This window comes from Bufo gargarizans, chromosome 2 (assembly GCF_014858855.1).
Source record: "Bufo gargarizans isolate SCDJY-AF-19 chromosome 2, ASM1485885v1, whole genome shotgun sequence".
NCBI lineage: Eukaryota > Metazoa > Chordata > Amphibia > Anura > Bufonidae > Bufo > Bufo gargarizans.
In genome coordinates, this window is record NC_058081.1 from 423589771 (window position 1) to 423613927 (window position 24157).

The following is a 24157-nucleotide window of genomic DNA, read 5'->3' on the forward strand; positions in this document are numbered from 1 at the left end:
AGAAGGCGTACGTATCAGACACCGGGTAGGTGACTCAGTATGCTAAACACGGGGACGGCTGCCTTACCTGTGCGGTTGAATACCTGTGCGGTCAGGGGAGCACCATCCGAAAATCCACTAGAGGTGATACCAACCCTATTTAGGTAGGAGAGGTTCCTCTGTGCACGTAGTCTTGACCTCCCAGAGGGCTTCTATATGGAGGAAGACCGCCTGATGCTCTGTTCCGAGGGAATCGGTGCAGAGGTGTCCCCAGAGGCAACGGATGGGGTGACAGGAAGGATTCGTCACCAGCCTCAGGCCTGTCCTGGGGGGGATCCGAGGATGCCGAGGAGGGGTGGGACCCCGTTGAGACCACCCGAGGGTGTACTGTGAGCTACCCCTCGCCGAACCCGGGTGCAGGTACCCCTAACTGAGCATGCCCCATCTGCAGGGAGGACCCTGGAGGGCAGAGGTGGCCGCAATATGGGTTGGTAGCGTGCCAGCGACACTGCTAGGGAGAGTCGGCCAAGGTTCCCATGGCATTGACACGGAGGGACCCATTCATGGGGAACCTACACAAAAAGATTGTTCAGGGAAAACAATGGGATCTGGGAAGAGGTACTGCACACCAGCAGGGACAGGCTGACCACATGGCAGCCATTGTAGACAGCGAACGCACGTGAAAACACGTGGCGACCGAGGAGCTGTTGGGAGAAGAGATGCTCAAAAAGCAGCCAGCAGAGGCTGTCTATCCTGACCCGGACGCAGTGTTCCCCCAAAGAGGTGCAGCAGCAGCTTGTTCCCTAAAAAGAGGTGGTCAGTAGGGCTGCAGGGGACATGAAGCAATCGAGGGGTTAACCACCCCCTCCAACAGAAAAAACACGTTAGCCCAGGAAAGGGAGAGGAGATAGCTCCTCCCGAGGGCCGGGCGGGGCTCAGAAAAGCCCGGGAAGCAAGGGGGAGGGGCCGGGAAGATTGCGGCCTAGCAGGCCCAAAAGCCGGGGCCTCGATTTATGAGGCGGCCGGGAATGGAGCAAGGGGGGCGGGGTGAACCGCGGCCGACAGAGGGCCCACCGGACCATAAAAATAGGTGAGTAGGGTAGGGGGGGGGGAAGCGACACCTGGGGATAGGCAGATCAGGGCAAACGGAGCACCTGGGAGCCGGGGACAGGCCATAGAAGATGAGGCCTAGTCCCGGCAGAAGCCGGGGACTAAAGTAGCGGGGAAGCCAGGGAGAGACTGTGTGGCCAGGGAGGAGAGAAAAGACCAACCGAGGGGGAAAAGAAGGGAGGAAAAACCATGAATATAAACCCCCCCAGGAGGGAGGGGGGGGGGGGTTGGCTAGGAGGAAAGAAGAGGCTCCCCAGGACCCCCAGCTAAGGTGGATCCCATCCCCCTGGCCACAGAAGGGAACCTAACCCTGGGGCAGGGACACAGGGACAGGGGAGTATACTCACCATCCGATATACTCACCATCCGATGTCTTCGGGCGCAGCACGGTCACCCCTTCGGCAGACTCAACACGGGAACCGTGGGAATGCCGGCAAGCCACTGCGGATGCAGTCCGTGGGGACTGGGTGACCGGCGATGGTACCGAAGTACGCGCCCGCAGGGGGGGGCAACTAAAGTGGAACACGATGGAGCCCCAGCCTGCAGCAGGTATAACTGTGGAAAAAAACCGACCTGCGGAAGAGAGAAAAAAAAAAAAAGAAAAAGAATAAAAATAAACAGCAGAACCTGCAAAAAAGCACGACAGGTCTGCCTCCTACGGACACTAGACTAAAACTGAATAGCCTCGTGCCTGTGGAGAGGGTATAGCCCACCTGGGAGGAGCCAACACTTTTTGTGTCTAGTGCCTCCTAGTGGTAGTTGGACATATACCCATGGTGCTGTGTCCCCCAATGCCATGCACGAGAAAGGGAGACTTTGTGAGAAAAAAAAAAAATATTTCCGCTAACTTGTGCCCAAAAAATTTTTTTTTATGAACTCGCCATGCCCCTCATTGAATACCTTGGGGTGTCTTCTTTCCAAAAGCCCTGGCTTTTTAGGGGCCCTAAAGCGTGAGAAGAAGTCTGGGATCCAAATGTCTAAAAATGCCCTCCTAAAAGGAATTTCGGCCCCTTTGCGCATCTAGGCTGCAAAAAAGTGTCACACATGTGGTATTGCCATACTCAGAAGAAGTTGGGGAATGTGTTTTGGGGTGTCATTTTACATATACCCATGCTGGGTGAGATAAATATCTTGGTCAAATGCCAACTTTGTATAAAAAAATGGGAAAAGTTGTCTTTTGCCAAGATATTTCTCTCACCCAGCATGGGTATACGTAAAATGACACCCCAAAACACATTCCCCAACTTCTCCCGAGTACGGCGATACCACGTGTGACACTTTTTTGCAGCCTAGGTGGGCAAAGGGGCACACATTCCAAAGAGCACCTTTAGGATTTTACAGGTAATTTTTTTACACATTTTGATTTCAAACTACTTACCACACATTAGGGCCCTTAGAATGCCAGGGTAGTATAACTACCCCACAAGTGACCCCATTTTTGGAAAGACGACACCCCAAGGTATTTTGTGATGGGCATAGTGAGTTCATGGAAGTTTTTATTTTTTGTCACGAGTTAGTGGAATATGAGACTTTGTAAGAAAAAAAAGAAAAAAGAAAAAATCATTTTCCGCTAACTTGTGACAAAAAATAAAAAGTTCTATAAACTCACTATGTCCATCAGTGAATACCTTAGGGTGTCTACTTTCCGAAATGGGGTCATTTGTGGGGTGATTGTACTGTCTGGGCATTGTAGAACCTCAGGAAACATGACAGGTGCTCAGAAAGTCAGAGCTGCTTCAAAAAGCGGAAATTCACATTTTTGTACCATAGTTTGTAAACGCTATAACTTTTACCCAAACCATTTTTTTTTACCCAAACATTTTTTTTATCTAAGACATGTAGAACAATAAATTTAGCGAAAACTTTATATATGGATGTCATTTTTTTTGCAAAATTTTACAACTGAAAGTGAAAAATTAAATTTTTTTTTGCAAAAAAAATCGTTAAATTTTGATTAATAACAAAAAAAGTGTATAAATGTCAGCAGCAATGAAATACCACCAAATGAAAGCTCTATTAGTGAGTAGAAAAGGAGGTAAAATTCATTTGGTTGGTAAGTTGCATGACCGAGCAATAAACGGTGAAAGTAGTGTAGTGCAGAAGTGTAAAAAGTGGCCTGGTCATTAAAGGGAACCTGTCACCAGGATTTTGGGTATAGAGCTGATGACGTGGGTTGCTAGATGGCCGCTAGCACATCTGCAATATCCAGTCCCCATAGCTCTGTGTGCTTTTATTGTGTAAAAAAAACGATTTGATACATACTTGCGTTAGGTGCGGATCCGTCTGGTATCTGAACAGAATGATCCGCACCTATAATGCAAACGCTTGCATCCGTTCAGAACGGATCCGACAGTATATTCTAACACTGAGGCGCTCCCATGGTGATGGGGACGCTTCAAGTTAGAATATACTAAGAACTGTGTACATAACTGCCCCCTGCTGCCTGGCAGCACCCGATCTCTTACAGGGGACTGTGATCCACACAATTAACCCCTCAGGCGCCGTAGTTTTAAATTTATTGGTGGCCAGTGCGCCCCCCCCAGTATTAAATTCATTGGTGGCCAGTGCGGCCCCCCCCCCCCATCATCATTGGTGGCAGCGGAGAATTTTGATCGGAGTCCCAGTTTAATCGCTGGGGCTCCGATCGGTTACCATAGCAGTCAGAATGCTACTGCAGTTCTGGCTGCCATGGTTACTTAGCAATTTCATTATTAAATTCATTGTTGGCCAGTACGGCCCCCTCTCCCTCCCTCCCCAGTATTAAATTCATTGGTGGCCAGTGCGGCCCCCCCTCCCTCCCTCCCCAGTATTAAGTTCATTTGTGGCCAGTGTGGCCCCCCCTCCCTCCCCAGTATTAAATTCATTGGTGGCCACTAATTAATTTAATATTGGGAAGGGAGGGAGGGGGGGGGCCGCACTGGCCACCAATGAATTTAATACTGGGGAGGGAGGGAGGGGGGGGGGCCACAAATGAATTTAATACTGGGGAGGGAGGGGGGGAGGGGGGGGGCCGCACTGGTCACCAATGAATTTAATACTGGGGAGGGAGGGAGAGGGGGCCATACTGGCCACCAATGAATTTAATACTGAGGAGGGAGGTGGATCTGGCCCCTGCTGCCTGGCAGCACCCGATCAGAGGGGTGAGATCCGCACAATTAACCCCTCAGGTGCGGCACCTGAGGGGTTAATTGTGCAGATCACAGCCCCCTGTAAGAGATCGGGTGCTGCCAGGCAGCAGGGGGCAGTTATGTACACAGTTCTTAGTATATTCTAACTTGAAGCGTCCCCATCACCATGGGAATGCCTCTGTTTTAGAATATACTGTCGGATCTGAGTTTTCAGATCTAACTCAAATCCGATGGTATATTAATACGGACTCCTGACTTTACATTTAAAGTCAATGGGGGGACAGATCCGTTTGCAATTGCACCATATTGTGTCAACGTCAAACGGATCCGTCCCCATTGACTTGCATTGTAAGTCTGGACGGATCCGTTTGGCTCTGCACGGCCAGGCGGACACGAAAACGCTGCAAGCTGTGTTCGGGTGTCCGCCTGCTGAGCGGAACGGAGGCCAAACGGAGCCATACTGATGCATTCTGGGCGGATTCGCATCCACTCAGAATGCATTGGGGCTGTACGGATCCGTTCCGGGCCGCTTGTGAGAGCCTTCAAACGGAACTCACAAGCGGAACCCCGAACGCAAGTGTGAAAGTAGCCTAACCTGATTTATTTTTATGAGGTGAGTAAAAGCCTGGATAGAGGGGCGTCTGTGGATGTAGTGTTTCTGGATTTTGCAACGGCTTTTGATACTGTCCTTCATAAACGTTTAATAGGTAAAGGTCTATAGGCTTGCAAAGTTAGTTTGTAATTTTAAGGTTCAGTGTTGGGTCCTCTATTATTTAATTTATGTATTAATGATATAGAGGACAGGATTAATAGCACCATTTCTATTTCTGCAGAGGACACTAAGCTGTGAAGTACTATGCAGTGTATGGAAGATGTCCATAAAATACAAGCCGACTTGAACACTCCAAGTGATTGGGCTTTAATGAGGTTTAATGTGGATAAATGTAAAGTTGGTAGTAATAATCTCTGTGCATCATATGTCCTAGGGGATGTAACACTGGGAGAGCCACTTATAGAGAAGGATTTGGGTGTCCTTGTAGATGGTAGATTAAACAACAGCATACAATGTCAAACAACAGCATACAATTTCCTGCTTCTAAGGCTACCAGGAAATTGTTATGCATTAAATGAGGCACGGACTCACGAAGAAGGGATGTAATACTACCACTACAAAGCGTTGGTGTGGCCTCATCTGGAATATGCAGTTCTGGGCACCAGCCCATGGAAAGGATGCTCTGCAGCTGGAAAAAGTACAGAGGAGAGCGACTAAACTGATAGGGGCACAGAGGGTCTTAGTTATAAAGAAAGATTAAAATAATTAAATGTATTTAGTCTTGAGAAGAAACATGTAAGGGGGGGAGATGATTAACCTATACAAATATATAAATGGGCCATACAAAAAACACGTTGAAAAACTGTTCCATATCAAATGCCCTCTCAAAAGACAGGGGAGCACCGCCTCCGACTGGAGAAGAAAAAGTTCAGTCTCCAGAAGCGTCAAAACTTCTTTACTGTAAGTACTGTAGAAGAGACTTCCTCAGGACGTGGTGATATCAGGGACAGTGGACAGTTTTAAAAAGAGTATAGATGAATTCTTTAAAGAAAATGACATTAATGCTTATGAAAATGTGTAGAAATCTGAGTCACACTTCCTTCTGGGATTCACGTCCCCACCTATCCGTTGGTTGAACTTGAAGGACTTATGTGTTTTTTCAACCATATTAACTATGTACTATCCCCCCCCCCCCTTCCCTTTCTCCCTAACACTCTTATACTGGGCCACTAAGTTTTTTCATTGGTGGCAGTGGCTGGCCACGTTGCAATGAGGAGGGAGGCTCTCTCCCCTTCTCCAATGTGAGGGCACTTATAAGAACACAGCGCGCACTGCACTTTGCGTTCGCAATGTTCTGTAATAGTGACTGACACTAAGATAGCAAAGCTAAGTATCAATAAAAATGCAAAAACTAGCATGGTATCGAACTAGGTATCAAAGTATTGAGCAAGTATCAAGACTTTACACTCAGTGCAACCCTACCTGGAAGGAACAGGAACACACTGAGGAGGAGCTGAGGAGGAGTCATCTCTCACTGTAGTGCTACCATGGAGAATGAAGTGGAAAAAATGATGTTTTGATATATGCACATGAGCCTCTAGGAGCAACAGAGGCCAGTCTGTTACACTTAAAGGCTCTGCTCTCTCTGCAACTGCCGTGCCATCGCCACTTTACTTGGCGATGGCACGGCAAGTAAAGTGGTCCTGGTAATCAAAGTGCAGCGGGTGCATCGCCTGCAGAGACAGCTGAGCCTCTAGAAATAACAGCAACATCCCCGTTGCACCTGGAGGCTCATATTCATATACTAAAACATCATTTTTCCCAGAAATGTGGGCACAAATGAACATGGGACCAACACAGATACCTGCAGCTGCCACTTTTTACAATTCTGCACTACACTACTTTCACCGTTTATTGCTCGGTCATGCAACTTGCCACCCAAATTAATTTTACCTCCTTTTCTTCTCACTAATAGAGCTTTCATTTGGTGGTATTTCATTGCTGCTGACATTTTAACTTTTTGGGTTATTAATCGAAATTTACCGAACTTTTTGCAAAAAAAATAAAAATTTTCACTTTCAGTTGTTAAATTTTTCACAAAAAAAAACATCTATATATAAATTTTTCTCCAAATTTATTGTTCTACATGTCTTTGATAAAAAAAAAAATGTTTGGGTAAAAAAATAAATAAAATAATGGTTTGGGTAAAGGTTATAGCGTTTACAAACTATGGTACAAAAATGTGAATTTCTGCTTTTTGAAGCAGCTATGACTTTCTGAGCACCTGTCATGTTTCCTGAGGTTCTACAATGCCCAGACAGTAGAAAAACCCCACAAATGACCCCATTTCGGAAAGTAGACACCCTAAGGTATTCGCTGATGGGCATAGTGAGTTCATAGAACTTTTTATTTTTTGTCACAAGTTAGCGGAAAATTATGATTTTTATTTATTTTTATTTTTTTCCTTACAAAGTCTCATATTCCACTAACTTGTGACAAAAAATAAAAACTTCCATGAACTCACTATGCCCATCATGAAATACCTTGGGGTGTCTTCTTTCCAAAATGAGATCACTTGTGGGGTAGTTATACTGCCCTGGCATTTTAAGGGCCCAAATGCGTGCAAAGTAGTTTGAAATCAAAATCTGTAAACAAAATGTCCTGTGAAATCCAAAAGGTGCTCTTTGGAATGTGGGCCCATTTACCCACCTAGGCTGCAAAAAAGCGTCACACATGTGGTATCGCCATACTCAGAAGAAGTAGGGCAATGTGTTTTGGGGTGTCATTTTACATATACCCATGCTGGGTGAGAGAAATATCTCGGCAAAAGACAACTTTTCCAATTTTTTTATACAAAGTTGCCATTTGACCAAGATATTTATCTCATCCAGCATGGGTATATGTAAAATGACACCCCAAAACACATTCCCCAACTTTAGACATTTGGATCCCAGACTTTTTCTCATGCTTTCGGGCCCCAAAAATGCCAGGGCAGTATAAATACCACACATGTGACCCCATTTTGGAAAGAAGACACCCCAAGGAATTTAATGAGGGGCATGGCGAGTTCATAGATTTTTATTTGTTTTTTGGCACAATTTAGCGGAAATTGATTTTTTTTTTTTGTTTTTTTTCTCACAAAGTCTCCCTTTCCGCTAACTTGGGACAAAAATTTCAATCTTTCATGGACTCAATATGCCCCTCACCCCCTTGGGGTGTCTACTTTCCGAAATGGGGTCACATGTGGGGTATTTACACTGCCCTGGGATTTTAGGGGCCCTAAAGCGTGAGAAGAAGAATGGAATATAAATGTCAAAATTTTTTTACGCATTTGGATTCGCATCTACAGCCTGCCAGCGAACGATCGCTTACCTGCAGTTCCTGTGAACGTGCGCGCCCGTGTGCGTGCGGTCACAGGAAATCTCGCGTCTCACGAGATGACGCGTATATGCGTCGCTGTGCCTGGGAGAGCTGCCTCCGGACCGCGATCCTGTGTTAGGCGGTCCGGAGGCGGTTAAAGAGAAAATGTCACTATGAAAATGCTAAATCGTTTGCAGGCATCTTGTTATAGCACAGGAGGAGCCAAGCAGATTGATATATAGTTTTGTGGGGGAAAATTCTGTAAAAATTTCTGTTTCCTTCATTTATATTCCTGCTCATTATGGGCTCTGAGGCCAAGCAGGCGGTCCTATCAGTGATTGACAGCTATCTAAGTATACACAGTTATGGAGGGCAGACTGTCAATCACTGATAGGGTCGCCACCTTAACTTCAAAGTCCAGAATGGGAAGGAATTTATATAAATAAAATAGACATTATACTGAATCTTTTCTAACAAAACTATATATCAATCTGCTCAGCTCCTCCTGCTCTATGATAGATTGCCTGTAACTCAAATGCTTTTCAATGTGACAGGTTGCCTTTTAGGAAGATAAAAATACAAATTTCCTAATCAAGAACAAGCAAAAAATGAGGGGTGGTTTTATCACTTCAGGATAACTTAATAGGAAAATGGACCATACAGTAATTATAACTTTTGACACAGCAAAATGTATGACACATGGAGCAGTAAAACAGATTCCAAACATTAATGATGTTCTTCTTTAAATCCATATATACAGTATTATATGGGGGCAAAGTTACCTTTTCTGGATACATCACAGATCAGGTTCCAGGCTTTGATGAAGTCAGGACTCTTGCTCTGCAGCTGCACTACACATTGATAAGCCCTTTTCTTAAAGTCATCTTCTTCATCAAATCTCTTTTTGGACTCCTGGTAAAAAATGTTCTTCAGTTACAAGTCTGACACGGACATAACTACTCTTGACATTACTATAGTATATGACTTGTACACAACAATAAGAAAGCAGCTTCTGAAGAACATGCATATGTTTGTAGACACTTGGTAATGTTTATATAGCACTTGTCTTTCAGAATAAAGTACGATTTCATGTATCAGAAGAGGTGCAACTGAGCACCATACCATTTCTGTGCTGCAAAAAACAAAAACAAAACAAAAACCTGATTAAAAACAGCTTTTTTATATATGAGGTTTATGTGTCACAATCGCTCTGTATTGTAAATATTTTTAAATATCAAAAACTGACATCACTGATGTTTTTAACCCTTAGGATACAGGAGGTTTTTTCAGTTTTATTTTTCTTCCCCGTCTTCCTGGAGCTATAACGTTTATTTTTTCTGTTCAATATCCATATAAGGGCTTGTTTTTTGCGGGACAAGTTGTATTTTTTAATGTCACCATTTAATGTGGTGGGAAGCAGGAAAAAAATGTAAAATGTGGTGGAATTAGAAAAAAATATAAAAATGCAATTCCTCCACAGTTTTATAGGCTTTGTCCCTACGGCGTTCCAGTCATTCTTTGGGTCAGTACAATTACAACAATACCACATCTGTATAGGTTTTATATGTCTCAATACTGTAAAAATAAATGAATAACGTTGAAAAAGGTGTACATCACCATATTCTGACTTCCATTACATTTTTATACTTATGTCTACTGAGCTGTGTGGGGGCTCATTACCAATCTGTAGTTTTTATTAATACCATTTTGAAGTGTGCGTGACTTTTTGAGCATATAATATATTTACGAGAAGAGATGGAAAAAATGGCGAATCGGTCATTTTGATAAATTTCCGTTGTGCCATTTGCCATATTGAAAAAATATATACCGTATTTTTCGCCGTATAAGACACACCGGCGTATAAGACGCACCTAGGTTTTTGGGGAGGAAAATAAGAAAAAAAATATTTTTAACCAAAAGGTGTGCTGTGGGTTTGGAACTAGGTGGTCTGTGGATGGCACTATTACTGGGGATCTGTGGATGACGGGCACTGTTATGGGGGGATCTGTGGATGACGGACACTGTTATGGGGGGATCTGTGGATGACGGACACTGTTATGGGGGGGATCTGTGGATGACTGACACTGTTATGGGGGGATCTGTAGATGACGGACACTTATGGGGGGGGGGATCTGTGAATGACGGACACTTATGGGGGGAACTGTGGATGACGGACACTGTTATGAGGGAACTGTGGATGACAGACACTGTTATGGGGGGGATCTGTGGCTGGCACTGTTACAGGGGGGGGATCTGTGGATGGCACTGTTACAGGGGGGGGATCTGTGGATGGCACTGTTATACATGTGTCATCCACAGACCCTCCCAGCCCATAACTGTGCCATCCACAGATCCCCGCCGCTCCAGTATACTAATATAATATGTCTTATTCAGTTAATAGTTATTAAATATGCCTCTTTATTCCTAAAAGTACCTTAAATCCTAAGCGCTTCAGTACAATGCCGGCAGGCCGGGCAGCCGGTGCGGCGCGTCACTCACTGACGTCACTTGCCTGCGCCGCCTGCTTCATTCATAAAGTAGGCGGCGCAGGCACGTGACATCAGGGAGTTACGCTGCCGCCCGCCCGGCCTGCATTGTACGGATGCGCTTAGGATTTAAGGTACCATTAGGCATAAAGGGGCATATTTAGTAACCATTAATTGAATATGACATTTTATTAGTACACCGGAGCGGCGGGGCGGGCCTTTAGTACAGTGACTGCACCGCCCCGCCGCTATTGCCGGCCCCAGCTCCTCCTCCCAGTCCCTCCCCGAGTCCCCGCTCGCTTTACATCGCATCCAGCGATGTAAAACTGACTGCATTCGCCGTATAAGACGCAGGGGCATTTCTCCCCCATTTTGGGGGAAGAAAAAGTGCGTCTTATACGGCGAAAAATACGGTACATTTTAATAGTACGGGCACTTTCGGAAACAGTAATGCCCATGATATTAATATTATTAATGAATGCACTTTTTTATGCTAAGGAAAGGGGCGTGATTTCAATTTTTATATTTTAACATACAGTCGTGGCCAAAAGTTTTGAGAATTACATAAATATTGGAAAAGTTGCTGCTTGAAAGTTTTTTTTAATAACAATTTGCATATACTCCAGAATGTTATGAAGAGTGATCAGATGAATTGCATAGTCCTCCTTTGGCATGAAAATTAACTTAATCCCCCAAAAAACTTTCCACTGCATTTCATTGCTGTCATTAAAGGACCTGCTGAGATCATTTCAGTAATCGTCTGAGAATGATACGAGCACAAGGCTGGAGATCATTATGTCAGGCTGATTGGGCTAAAATGGCAGACTTGACCTGTTAAAAGGAGGGTGATGCTTGAAATCATTGTTCTTCCATTGTTAACCATGGTGACCTGCAAAGAAACACGTGCAGCCATCGCATTGCATAAAAATGGCTTCACAGGCAAGGATATTGTGGCTCCTAAGATTGCATCTCAATCAACAATTTATAGGATCATCAAGAACTTCAAGGAAAGAGGTTCAATTCTTGTTAAGAAGGCTTCAGGGTGTCCAAGAAAGTCCAGCAAGCGCCAGAATCATCTCCTAAAGAGGATTCAGCTGCGGAATCGGAGTGACACCATTGCAGAGCTTGCTCAGGAATGGCAGCAGGCAGGTGTGAGCGCATCTGCACGCACAGTGAGGCGAAGACGTTTGGAAGATGGCCTGGTGTCAAGAAGGGCAGCAAAGAAGACACTTCTCTCCAAAAAAAAACATCAGGGACAGATTGATCTTCTGCAGAAAATATGGTGAATGGACTTCTGAGGACTGGGGCAAAGTCATATTCTCCTATGAAGCCTATTTCCCATTGTTTGGGGCATCAGGAAAAAGGCTTGTCCGGAGAAGAAAAGGTGAGCGCTACCATCAGTCCTGTGTCATGCCAACAATAAAGCATCCTGAAACCATTCATGTGTGGGGTTGCTTCTCATCCAAGGGAGTGAGCTCATTCACAATTTTGCCCCAAAACACAGCCATGAATAAAGAATGGTACCAAAAACACCCTCCAACAGCAACTTCTTCCAACAACCTAACAACAATTTGGTCAAGAACAATGCATTTTCCAGCACGATGGAGCACTGTGCCATAAGGCAAAAGTGATAACTAAGTGGCTCGGGGACCAAAACGTTGACATTTTGGGTCCATGGCCTGGAAACTCCCCAGATCTTAATCCCATTGAGAACTTGTGGTCAATCCTCAAGAGGCGTGTGGACAAACAAAAACCCAGTAATTCTGACAAACTCCAAGAAGTGATTATGAAAGAATGGGTTGCTATCAATCAGGAATTGGCCCAGAAGTTGATTGAGAGCATGCCCAGTCGAATTGCAGAGGTCCTGAAAAAGAAGGGCCAACACTGCAAATACTGACTCTTTGCATAAATGTCTTGTAATTGTCGATAAAAGGCTTTGAAACGTATTAAGTGTGTGCTATTATATTTCATTACATCACAGAATCAACTGAAACAAAGATCTAAAAGCAGTTTAGCAGCAAACTTTGTGAAAACTAATATTTGTGTCATTCTCAAAACTTTTGGCCACGACTGTATGCACATATATTTTTTTTTTACAGTTTTTTTTTTAAAGATCATTTCTATACACCCATAAGGTGCATAGAAGGCATGGCCAACCTAAGGCTCTCCAGCAGTTGTAAAATTACAACTGCCACCATGCCATGCTGTAGGCAGTCTGGACATGCTGGGAGTTATAGTTTTACAACTGCTGGAGATCCTCAGGTTGGCCATCCCTGGTGTATAGTAATACATGAATCATTTCAACATCATGATTTCTTATGTTGACCTGCCACCTGCTGGCCAACATAGAAACTGCACTTCTAATATGCTGGGTTTCAGGACGTATTGTGCGTTCTATGACCTGATGCTGTACGTGGTCAGGTCACAGTGCAGCGGAGATCCAGAGAAGACCAGTGAGCATGACTGTAGGAAAGATTGCCAGACCTGCAGAGTGGCAGTGGAGCAGGAGAGGTAAGTTAATTTATTTTAGCTCTTATGGGGTCTGAGCTAAGGTCAGATATGGGGGTGTTCTGACATGGAGGTCTGATATGGGGGGTGTTCTGACATGGAGGTCTGATATGGGGGGTGTTCTGACATGGAGGTCTGATATGGGGGGTGTTCTGACATGGAGGTCAGATGTGAGGATCTGATGTGAGGATCTGACATGGAGGTCTGATGATCTGACATTGGGGACCCGTTGAAAAATACTTTTTTCTTATTATCCTCCTCTAAAATCTAGGCGATTCTTGTAAAGGGAAAACATGTCTTCACTTCCTGATGTGGTCCCCATTACTAATTTAAAAAAATCAAAATCAGAGATCCTAATAATACACAAAAAACAATTTTTAACAAAAGTAGAATCAGCCATGTACCTCACATGGATCCAGAGATCTCCCATTCATCACTATGCTAAATTTATATCAAGCTGGACGCTCAAGTGGAGTGTCTTTTCTGCTGCAGCTAAGGGTGTGTGTCCATTAGTGCTCGGGAGCTCTGGTGCTCGAGTAGAACACTTTGGGATACTTGGGTGCTCTATAGAGCACCCGATCACAATGGAGGTCAATGGGAGAACCTGAGCATTAAACCAGGCACCCCCTGCTCTGAAGAGGGGAGGGTTCCAGGTCTATGCAGAAGCTGTACAGTGGGGGAATCCACCAGTGTGAGTCCGTGTTCTGTCCATAGCTATGTCCATATATGGAGTAAGTGCTTGGGGACACCCAGTGTAATTAAATCTAATTTAGCCTCTATTTCTGAAAAGTTTTTGCCAGGATTTTATTTTTTATAATTACACATTAATTTTGTGCCATATATTTTTTACAATTACTAAAAAAAATATAACATATATAAATTTAATTTAGCCTCTATTTCTGAAATGTTTCTGCCGGCATTTGAACTCATACCCTTCTACATTAGAGCAAAGAAGTTTATCATTCAGCTTTATAGCTGAATGGTTAAGGTTCTTGCCTCTAATGTAGAAGGTTGCGAGTTCAAATCCTGGCAGAAACTTTTCAGAGAGAGAGAGGCTAAATTAGATTTAAATACACTGACTTGAGTCAACACTAGTGTCCATGTTTTTCCCATCACAACTTTCTCAGTAAGCCAACCAAAAAAAATGAAAAAGAAAATTAAATTAACAAACGGCAGGTGGCGCTATAAGATGGTGGCGCCAGATATGTTTTATTTATTGGATAACTTAGCAGCTATACTATATTTGCCACTTTTCATGGGACAATCCTTTTAAAGGAGCAGTCCAAGGACATGCTCCTAAAATTGCTTTTCACACCATGATAGCCTTTACATGCTGTTTTTAATTAAAGTCAGCAAAGTTAAAATAAAGTCAAACTAAGGCTGGGTTCACATAGTTTTCTAACCTTCTACCCTGCCCTAATATATCGGAATACCCCAAAATTTTATTCAAACATATAATGTATACCACAATGGATACATTCACTTCAATGGGTCAAAGGAAGTTCAAAGGATTTATCTTTTAATTCTGTTTAACCTGCTGTTTCCAGCTTTTTCACTAGACAGAATAAAGCCGAAAACAAATAGAAAGCAGGTCAAACTAAGTTTTCCGGCAGTCAGATATATAACCCTGATGGAAAACCCTGTAATTTAAACCCAGCCTAAGGATAATCTTCACCAAAGCCACTATGTAAAAGTCATGCTGTGATCTTAAAGGGAGCCTGTCAGCCCCTTGTGTGCTGCAAGGAATAACCAACATGTTATCTGCTGTTTGGCCCTACTTTATGCTGCCTTCAGAAACAGGACCGACATGTTCCCTTTATAGGGAATCCAACTAGAGTAAGTGGTGTACAACATAAATGACGCCAAGTCTGATTATGCAATATGTATCTTCATACTCATTCGAACTCTGATACTGTGCCCACACAAACTGGCAGTAAAACGCATTTATAGGACTCCTGCACATGTAATAGAAAGGATTCTAGGTGTCCTCACAATTAATTTTAAACCAGTCTGTGGGAACATAGCATTGCAATTCAAGGGTGTATAAAAATACATATTAAATAATTGGACTCCGCATAATTTACACTACAAATTTCTTACTCTAGTTGAAGGCAAGGCAAATGGTTCATAGCTGACAGATTCCCTTTAGGCTCCATTCACACGTCTGCAACGTGTTTTGTGGATCCACGGAGCCGCGGATCCGCAAAGAACAAAAAGCGGCAATGTGCGTTCTGCATTTTGCAGACCGCACTTTCCCGGCACTAATAGAATATGCCTGTTCTTGTCCACAATTGCGGACAAGAATAGGACATGTTCTATTTTTTTGCGGAACGAAAGTGCGAACTCGGAAGTGCGGATCCGCAATTCCGTGTCCGGGCAGCACATATTGCTGCCACCATAGGAATGAATGGGTCCGCACATCCGTTCTGCAAAATGCAGAACGAAATCGCGGACGTTTGAATGGAGCCTTAGGATAAAATTGCAGCATGCCTTGAAAATTGTCCCTTTCAGCTAGAATGTGTGATTTTTATAAATCCAGTTTACAATAAAATAACATGTATCTGCTGCAATAACACACTACAGCAGAGCTATAGCATGTGAAAATACTCTAAATGTTTCTCTTGAAAACTTAAAGCCTAATGTATATGGCAGAGACACATGCAGGAGGCTGCAAAGTGATGCGTGCAAACACAACTGAAGTTCCATACTATACTAAGGCTCCTTTAACACCTGCGTTCAGGTGTCCGCTCGTGAGCTCTGTTTGAAGGGGCTCACGAGCGGCCCTGAACGCAGCCGTCTGGCCCTAATTCATTCTCAGTGGAGGCAGATCCACTGAGAATGCATCCACCTGCCAGCGCTCAGCCTCCGCTCCGCTCAGTGAGTGGACACCTGAACGCTGCAAGCAGCGTTCGGGTGTCCGCTTGGCCATGCGGAGGCGAGCGGATCCGTTCCGACTTACAATGTAAGTCAATGGGGACGGATCCGCTTGAAGATGACACCATATGGCTTAGTAAATATGATGGGGTTATATGGCTGCTGTGCTCCTCTGCTCCTTCTTTTGGTCGGTTGGTTCCAGCAGAGGAGCACACATCACTGTGTGTACCCACTACACCACACTTAGCCCCCAGATCACCCCTATTAACCCTTTGATCACCCTTTCTTGCCCCTGTCAATCACTAATGAAAGGAAAAAAAGTCATCAGTGCAAACTGTCACTTTTTTTTTCCACTGGTATTGACCGTTAGGTTTTAGGTATAGTTTAGGCCCCTTGGTTAGGTAGTTTAGGGATCAGTTAGCGCCCAGCCCACCGCACCGCAGTCAGTTATTCGCTGATTAGCGTATCGCTAATCAGCATTTGTACTTTTATAGTATCTGGAAGTGACCAAAACTGATCACGGTCAGATCTATAATTGTATTAGTGTCACTTTAGTTCTCCCTCCACCCAAAACGCAGTGTTTGCCCGATCAGGCCTGATCGGTCGCCCACACGTGCGTTCGCCCACGCCCGCCCCACCGCAGTGACCCAAAAAATTATTATTTTTTGATCGCTGCACATTCACTTTACACGCACTGCGGCGATAAAAAAATCAGTTTTGATTTTTTTTTATCAACCGCAGCGGCCTCCGGTACTTCGCTAGCCTCCCATTTGTAAGACAGGCTTGCTTTTTTTTTCTTGGGTAGTCTCAGGGAATACCCCTGAATTTAGTTGCCCACATGTCAAACAGGGGGTATTCTTCTGAAGAGGCCTACAGGCTTCTGACCCAGTCGGATGAGGAGTGGGAACCCTCATCTGATGAATCCAGCGGGTCAGAATACGAACCTGTAGAAAGCAGTGGCTCTCTGACCCAAAGTTCGGACGAGGAGGCTGAGGTCCCTGATAGCACCAGGCGTACCCGGCCCCGTGTCGCTAGAACGCATGTTGCGCAGGATCCGCTTCAAGAGCAGCAGAGTGGGGCTGGTGCTGTCGGATTACGTGGTGAGGCATACACCAGCAGCCCAGCCCTTCCTGGACCTAGTACCAGCACTGCCGTAGAACATGGTGAAGTAGCGAGCACCAGAAGGGCAGTTGAAGCTGGTACAGTGGCACGTGCAGTAGTAACCCCGTCGCAGCCACCGCAAAGACGTGCCCGTAGAGCCCCTAGAATCCCAGAGGTGCTGGCAAACCCTGATTGGCAGTCCCCAACTTCAGCCGCACCTGTAGTACCCCTTTTCACCGCCCAGTCTGGAGTTCGGGTTGAGACAGCTCAGATTGGTTCGGCCCTGGGATTTTTTGAGCTGTTCTTGACTGCGGAGCTCTTAGACTTAGTTGTGGCAGAGACAAACCGGTATGCCACACAATTTATAACCGCTAACCCGAGAAACTATTATGCCCAGCCTTTCCGGTGGAAACCAGTCCAAGTTTCCGAAATTAAAACTTTTTGGGGCCTCCTCCTCAACATGGGTCTAACTAAAAAGCATGAATTGCGGTCATATTGGTCCACAAACCCAATTCATCACATGCCCATGTTCTCTGCTGCTATGTCCAGGACACGATTTGAGACCATCCTGCGTTTCCTGCACTTTAGTGATAACAGCACCTCCTGTCCCAGAGGCCACCCTGCTTTTGACCGGCTCCACAAAATTCGGCCCCTCATAGACCATTTCAACCTGAAATTTGCAGATATGTATACCCCAGAGCAAAACATCTGCGTAGACGAGTCCCTTATACATTTTACCGGGCGCCTTGGCTTCAAACAATACATCCCAAGCAAGCGCGCCCGGTATGGGGTCAAATTGTATAAGCTCTGTGAAAGGGCCACAGGCTATACACACAAATTTTGTGTCTATGAGGGAAAAGATCAGACCCTGGAGTCGGTCGGTTGCCCTGACAACCTGGGGAGCAGTGGGAAGATAGTCTGGGACTTGGTGTCACCCTTATTCGGCAAGGGGTACCATCTTTATGTGGACAATTTTTACACAAGTGTGGCCCTCTTTAGGCATTTGTTTCTAGAACGGATTGGCGCCTGTGGTACCGCGCGAACAAGTCACGCAGGCTTCCCCCTATGGCTCGTTAGCACCCGTCTTGCAAGGGGGCAGAGGGCCGCACTGTGTAACGAAGAACTGCTCGCGGTGAAATGGAGAGACAAGCGTGACGTTTACATGCTCTCCTCCATTCACGCAGACACGACAATCCAAATTGAGCGAGCAACCCATGTCATTGAAAAGCCCCTCTCAGTCCACGACTATAACCATCACATGGGAGGGGTGGACTTCAATGACCAGATGTTGTCTCCGTATTTAGTTTCCCGCAGAACCAGACGCTGGTATAAGAAGGTGTCTGTATATTTAATTCAATTGGCTCTGTATAATAGTTTTGTTCTCTACAGTAAGGCTGGGAGAACTGGATCCTTCCTCAAATTTCAGGAAGAGATCATCATGAACCTGCTGTACCCAGGAGGTTCCGTGGCCCCATCCACCAGTGTAGTTAGCCGTCTACACGAGCAACATTTCCCCAATGTCGTTGCTGGTACCTCAACCCACCCGTCACCCCGAAAAAGATGTCGTGTCTGTAGCAGGAGTGGAATAAGGCGTGACACCCGCTATTTCTGTCCTGACTGTCCTAACCACCCTACCCTATGCTTAGGGGAGTGTTTCCGGAAGTACCACACACAGGTACACCTAGCATAGGGATCATCTCACCAGGACAGGCACACAGGGCTATTAGGGCCCATTCACTCACTGCTGCTGCAAACGTCTCCTTTCACCTGGGACAAAGTGCATAACGCACTTCGCCACATCTTTGGGCGATTTGCGCTTTGCACATTGACCCATGGGGAAGGAGAGGTTTGTTCCATAAAAGGTAAAAAAAACTAAAAAAAACACCGGTAAGCAAACACGTTAATGTTTAGTTCAAAAAGTTAAAGTTTACATGTTCTGTTCCAAAGTTAATAAAATTATTGCGTTGCGGCCTGGTTTTTTCTTTTTTTTGTTGTCTTTTTTTACCTTCCAGGTGGACCAACTGATCTACTAGCTGCAGCACTGATGTGCATTCTGACAGAAGCATTGCGCTGCTGTCAGATTACACGCAAGTCGGTGTATGCGGCGCTGCAAGACGAGATTTCTACTCTGCAGTAACAGATACGTTTGCCAAGGCATACGAGCTGAGGAGGAGGCGGCGTTCCTATCCTTTGGCAAACACTTTGTATGTATATATATATATATAAAAATAAAAATCCCGGCAATGATTTATTTATCCACATCGATTGATGTGAATGGAGAAATCTGGTTTGCCAGGGCATACGAGCTAAGTGGGTATGGATGTTGGGCGGAGCTCCTATGTCCTGGCAGACGCCTTTCCCCTCTTTTTTCATCCACGTTGATCGATGCGAATGAAGAAATCTGTGCCGTTCATTTTTTTCTTTCAGCCCAGAGGCTGAACGGGAAAAAAAATCTCATTACCTGTATGCTCAATATAAGGAGAATAGCAGAAACTCCTAATGCTGGCCATACATGTAATGATTGCGGAGACCCTCAAATGCCAGGGCAGTACAAACACCCCACAACTGACCCCATTTTGGAAAGAAGACACCCCAAGGTATTTGCTGAGGGGCATATTGAGTCCATGAAAGATTTACATTTTTGTCCTAAGTTAGCGGAAAGTGAGACTTTGTGAGAAAAAAAAAAAAAAACACAATTTCCGCTAACTTATGCAAAAAAAATAAAAAATTCCATTAACTTGCCAGGCCCCTCATTGGATACCTTGGGGTGTCTTCTTTGCAAAGTGGGGTCACATGTGGGGTATTTATACTGCCCTGGCTTTTTAGGGGCCCTAAAGCGTGAGAAGAAGTCTGGGATCCAAATGTCTAAAAATGCCCTCCTAAAAGGAATTTGGGCACCTTTGCGCATCTAGGCTGCAAAAAAGTGTCACACATCTGGTATCGCCGTACTCAGGAGAAGTTGGGGAATGTGTTTTGCGGTGTCATTTTACATATACCCATGCTGGGTGAGATAAACATCTTGGTCAAATGGCAACTTTGTATAAAAAATATTGGAAAAGTTGTCTTTTGCCAGGATATTTCTCTCACCCAGCATGGGCATATGTAAAATGACACCCCAAAACACATTCCCCAACTTCTCCTGAGTACGGCGATACCAGATGTGTGACACTTTTTTGCAGCCAAGGTGGGCAAAGGGGCACATATTCCAAAGTGCACCTTTCGGATTTCGCAGGCCATTTTTTACACATTTTGATTGCAAAGTACTTCTCACACATTTGGGCCCCTAAATTGCCAGGGCAGTATAACTACGCCACAAGTGACCCCATTTTGGAAAGAAGACACCCCAAGGTATTCCGTGAGGGGCATGGCGAGTTCCTAGAATTTTTTGTCGCAAGTTAGTGGAATATGAGACTTTGTAAGGAAAAAAAGAGGAAAAAAAAAATAATCATCATTTTCCACTAACTTATGACAAAAAAATAAAAATTCTAGGAACTCGCTGTGCCCCTCACGACATACCTTGGGGTGTCTTCTTTCCAAAATGGGGTCACTTGTGGGGTAGTTATACTGCCCTGGCAATTTAGGGGCCCAAATGTGTGAGAAGTACCTTGCAATCAAAATGTGTAAAAAATGGCCTGCAAAATCCGAAAGGTGCACTTTGGAATATGTGCCCCTTTGCCCACCTTGGCAGCAAAAAAGTGCAACACATCTGGTATCGCCGTACTCAGGAGAAGTTGGGGAATGTGTTTTGGGGTGTCATTTTACATATACCCATGCTGGGTGAGAAAAATATCTTGGTCAAATGCCAACTTTCTATTAAAAAATGGGAAAAGTTGTCTTTTGCCAAGATATTTCTCTCACCCAGCAAGGTTATTTGTAAAATGACACCCCAAAACACATTCCCCAACTTCTCCTGAGTACGGCGATACCAGATGTGTGACACTTTTTTGCTGCCAAGGTGGGCAAAGGGGCACATATTCCAAAGTGCACCTTTCGGATTTCACCGGTCATTTTTTACACATTTTGATTGCAAAAGTACTTCTCACACATATGGGCCCCTAAATTGCCAGGGCAGTATAACTACCCCACAAGTGACCCCATTTTGGAAAGAAGACACCCCAAGGTATTCTGTGAGGGGCATGGTGAGTTCCTAGAATTTTTTATTTTTTGTCGCAAGTTAGTGGAATATGAGACTTTGTAAGGAAAAAAGAGGGGAGAAAAAAAATCATCATTTTCCGCTAACTTGTGACAAAAAATAAAAAGTTCTATGAACTCACTATGCCCATCAGCGAATACCTTAGGGTGTCTACTTTCCGAAATGGGGTCATTTGTGGGTTTTTTCTACTGTTTGGGCATTGTAGAACCTCAGGAATTATGACAGGTGCTCAGAAAATCAGACCTGTTACCATAGTGTGTAAACGCTATAACTTTTACCCAAACCATTTTTTTTTGCCCAAACATTTTTTTTTTTTTATCAAAGACATGTAGAACAATAAATTTGGCGAAAAATTTTTTTTTTTGCAAAAAAATCGTTACATTTTGATTAATAACAAAAAAAGTAACAATGTCAGCAGCAATAAAATACCACCAAATGAAAGCTCTATTAGTGAGAAGAAAAGGAGGTAAAATTCATTTGGGTGGTAAGTTGCATGACCGAGCGATAAACGGTGAAAGGAGTGTAGTGCCGAAGTGTAAAAAGTGCTCTGGTCATGAAGGGGGTTTCAGCTAGCGGGGCTGAAGTGGTTAATATGAGCGGGTCCATTCAGAACGGATCCGATCGAATGCAGGTGTGAAAGTAGCCTAAGCTGTAGAGAGCACCTTGGAAACTTGCCTTTCAGTTGCCAGAACCAGCTCGAGTAGGCCCATAATGCTAATATTTAAAATATGTCCTGGAACATTAAAACAATCCTACCTTGTAAAATAACTGGAGATCCCCAATAGGTGGAGAGACTGACAGATAGTTTGGGAATTTATCTTGCAGGTGGGCAATCAGCATGCCAAACTGAGTACCCCAATCTCCTAAATGATTTATCCTGTAAATGGCAAACAGACAGAATGATCATTAAAACACATTTTATTTATTGTTTGACATAAATGAAAACACTAATCATTTACATTGAACATACATATAATTCTAATTTTAAAGTGTACCTTCAGTCATGGACCTAAAAATGTACTAGGGAATTACTGTGTTTTTTCTTTTATAAGACACAATTTTTTTATCTTTGAAAGTGGGCGTCTTATAACGCAAATACTAATGAGCCCTTCTGTGGTGGTATATAGATATCAAAATGAGTTTTAGATACAAAACCCCCTGAGACATTCTTGAAGCTGGACATAAAATTGTCAATGTCTTATTCCCAAAACCAAAACACATGGTCTGTCTAAATAAAACCAGGGAAGCAGAACAACTTCACACAGACAGGAGATGACCACTCATAAAAACTTTCCTGGTATCAGGTTTTCCTCAAAACCCCCTAGACCTGGTGGAGCCATTCGAAAGGTCAGGCTGAGGAAACCTTAACCTGCAGAAGGGGTCTTATATAAAAACCCATACCAATGAATATTCATCAAAGAAATATTGGACTTTAATCCGTATTTTGGCAGTGTGCTTCTCCAGGTTGGACTTAGGCAATCATCTGTGCGAATGTCACCTCAAGCAGGGCTCCATAAGATGTAACAATTAAAGGGGTTTTCTGGTCCCTACTTGAAAATTGCCCATGTTCATTACCTGTGAAGAGAAGGTTATTACACCAATACTTACCCTCCACAGCGCAGCCCTTCCTATGATTCTTTTCTGGGTCAAGTGACCACTCCTGAAGCATTTTCAAGTCTACCAGTCCAGCGCAGTTTTCTTCTTTTCCTGCCTGAGGCAGGAGACGCAACGTCATCACTGCCTCCTGCTGTTCTCCCTCGGTCCCATTACTTGCACACTACTGCGCATGCGTCGGGACAGCCAGTCGTCTTACGAGTGTACAGGCTCCCTCACGGGAGCACTGTGGACGGCGCCGTCACGGGAGCACAGGACACTGTGTAAATAAACCGGTCCATAAAAATCAGCCCTCCAAAAACCAAACGGCGCACCTTTCCCTCTAAGCCCCGCTGTGTGGCCGTACAGTAGTGTTATGTACCTGATGAAGGGGAACTACTCCCCGAAACTTCTTGTACTTCTGCAATAAAAGTATCTTTTCACTATCACCATCTGGACTGGATTCTTGCACCCTGGGATATCTTATCTATTTACCTCTGTATCCTACAACTTCTTGGATACATCAGGTATCTCCGACAAGACGTCATCCCTTCGCAGTTGCAGATCCACCATCGAATTGTGACTCCAGTACACGGCTTGACAAGCTTTCACTAGAGTTGTGCCTACAGGTAGCACAACAATTAAAGGTGAGCCTTGTACTGGAACCATTTATTTTATTTTACCTGTCTACCAACGGTATTGCCCTATGGTGCGCCCTGTTTTATCTTCAACAGCATAAAGTAAATCCTGTGGATTTAATCTAGCTCATACACTGGCCACCAGCCCTTCCAAACAAGAGCAGAGATGTGAACCTGACCCCTCGGCCCCGGATGATACTGATGTCTCCACAATATATGACCATCCTATAGAGTTTACCACAATTAACCAATATGCGTCAAAGACATTTATTAAAACCATAATGTCAGCGATGCATCGATCTATTAAAACTCATCTGCAGCAAGTGGCAACCAATATCACATCTTCCCTTGATAAAGTGGGGCATGGGTCATATTGAAAATAAAATGGGAGAACAAACCAAATCTCACAACGATTTGATAGATGCTCACTAACTCCTTGGAGGATGAGGTAGCGGCCTTAAGAGCATAATTGGCTGATATTGAAGACATAAACAGAAGGAATAATTTGAAATTGTGGTGGACCAGAATCCGTCTGATATTTGATATGCTTTGCGTTCAAGAAACCCACTTTAAAGACAAACATCCCGACTTTTCACATAGAGGCTTTTCTCAGGTATTCCTTGCTAATTCAGACAAAAAGAAGAATAATAGTGGCTGGAGTCCCTGAAGTGGTG

The 24157-nt window shown here is 44.3% G+C and overlaps 1 protein-coding gene across 1 annotated transcript in view; it reads right to left on the reverse strand.

The window, feature by feature from the left end:
- The window catches only part of RARS1 (arginyl-tRNA synthetase 1), a 394458-nt gene that overhangs the window by 139885 nt on the left and 230416 nt on the right, over window positions 1-24157 (reverse strand). Inside the window, exons 7-8 of the mRNA XM_044280902.1 lie at window positions 22009-22129; window positions 8913-9042 (exon numbers count right to left, since the gene is read on the reverse strand). Of these exons, the coding sequence (XP_044136837.1) occupies window positions 8913-9042; window positions 22009-22129 (251 nt within the window). The remainder of the gene's footprint in view (window positions 1-8912; window positions 9043-22008; window positions 22130-24157) is intronic.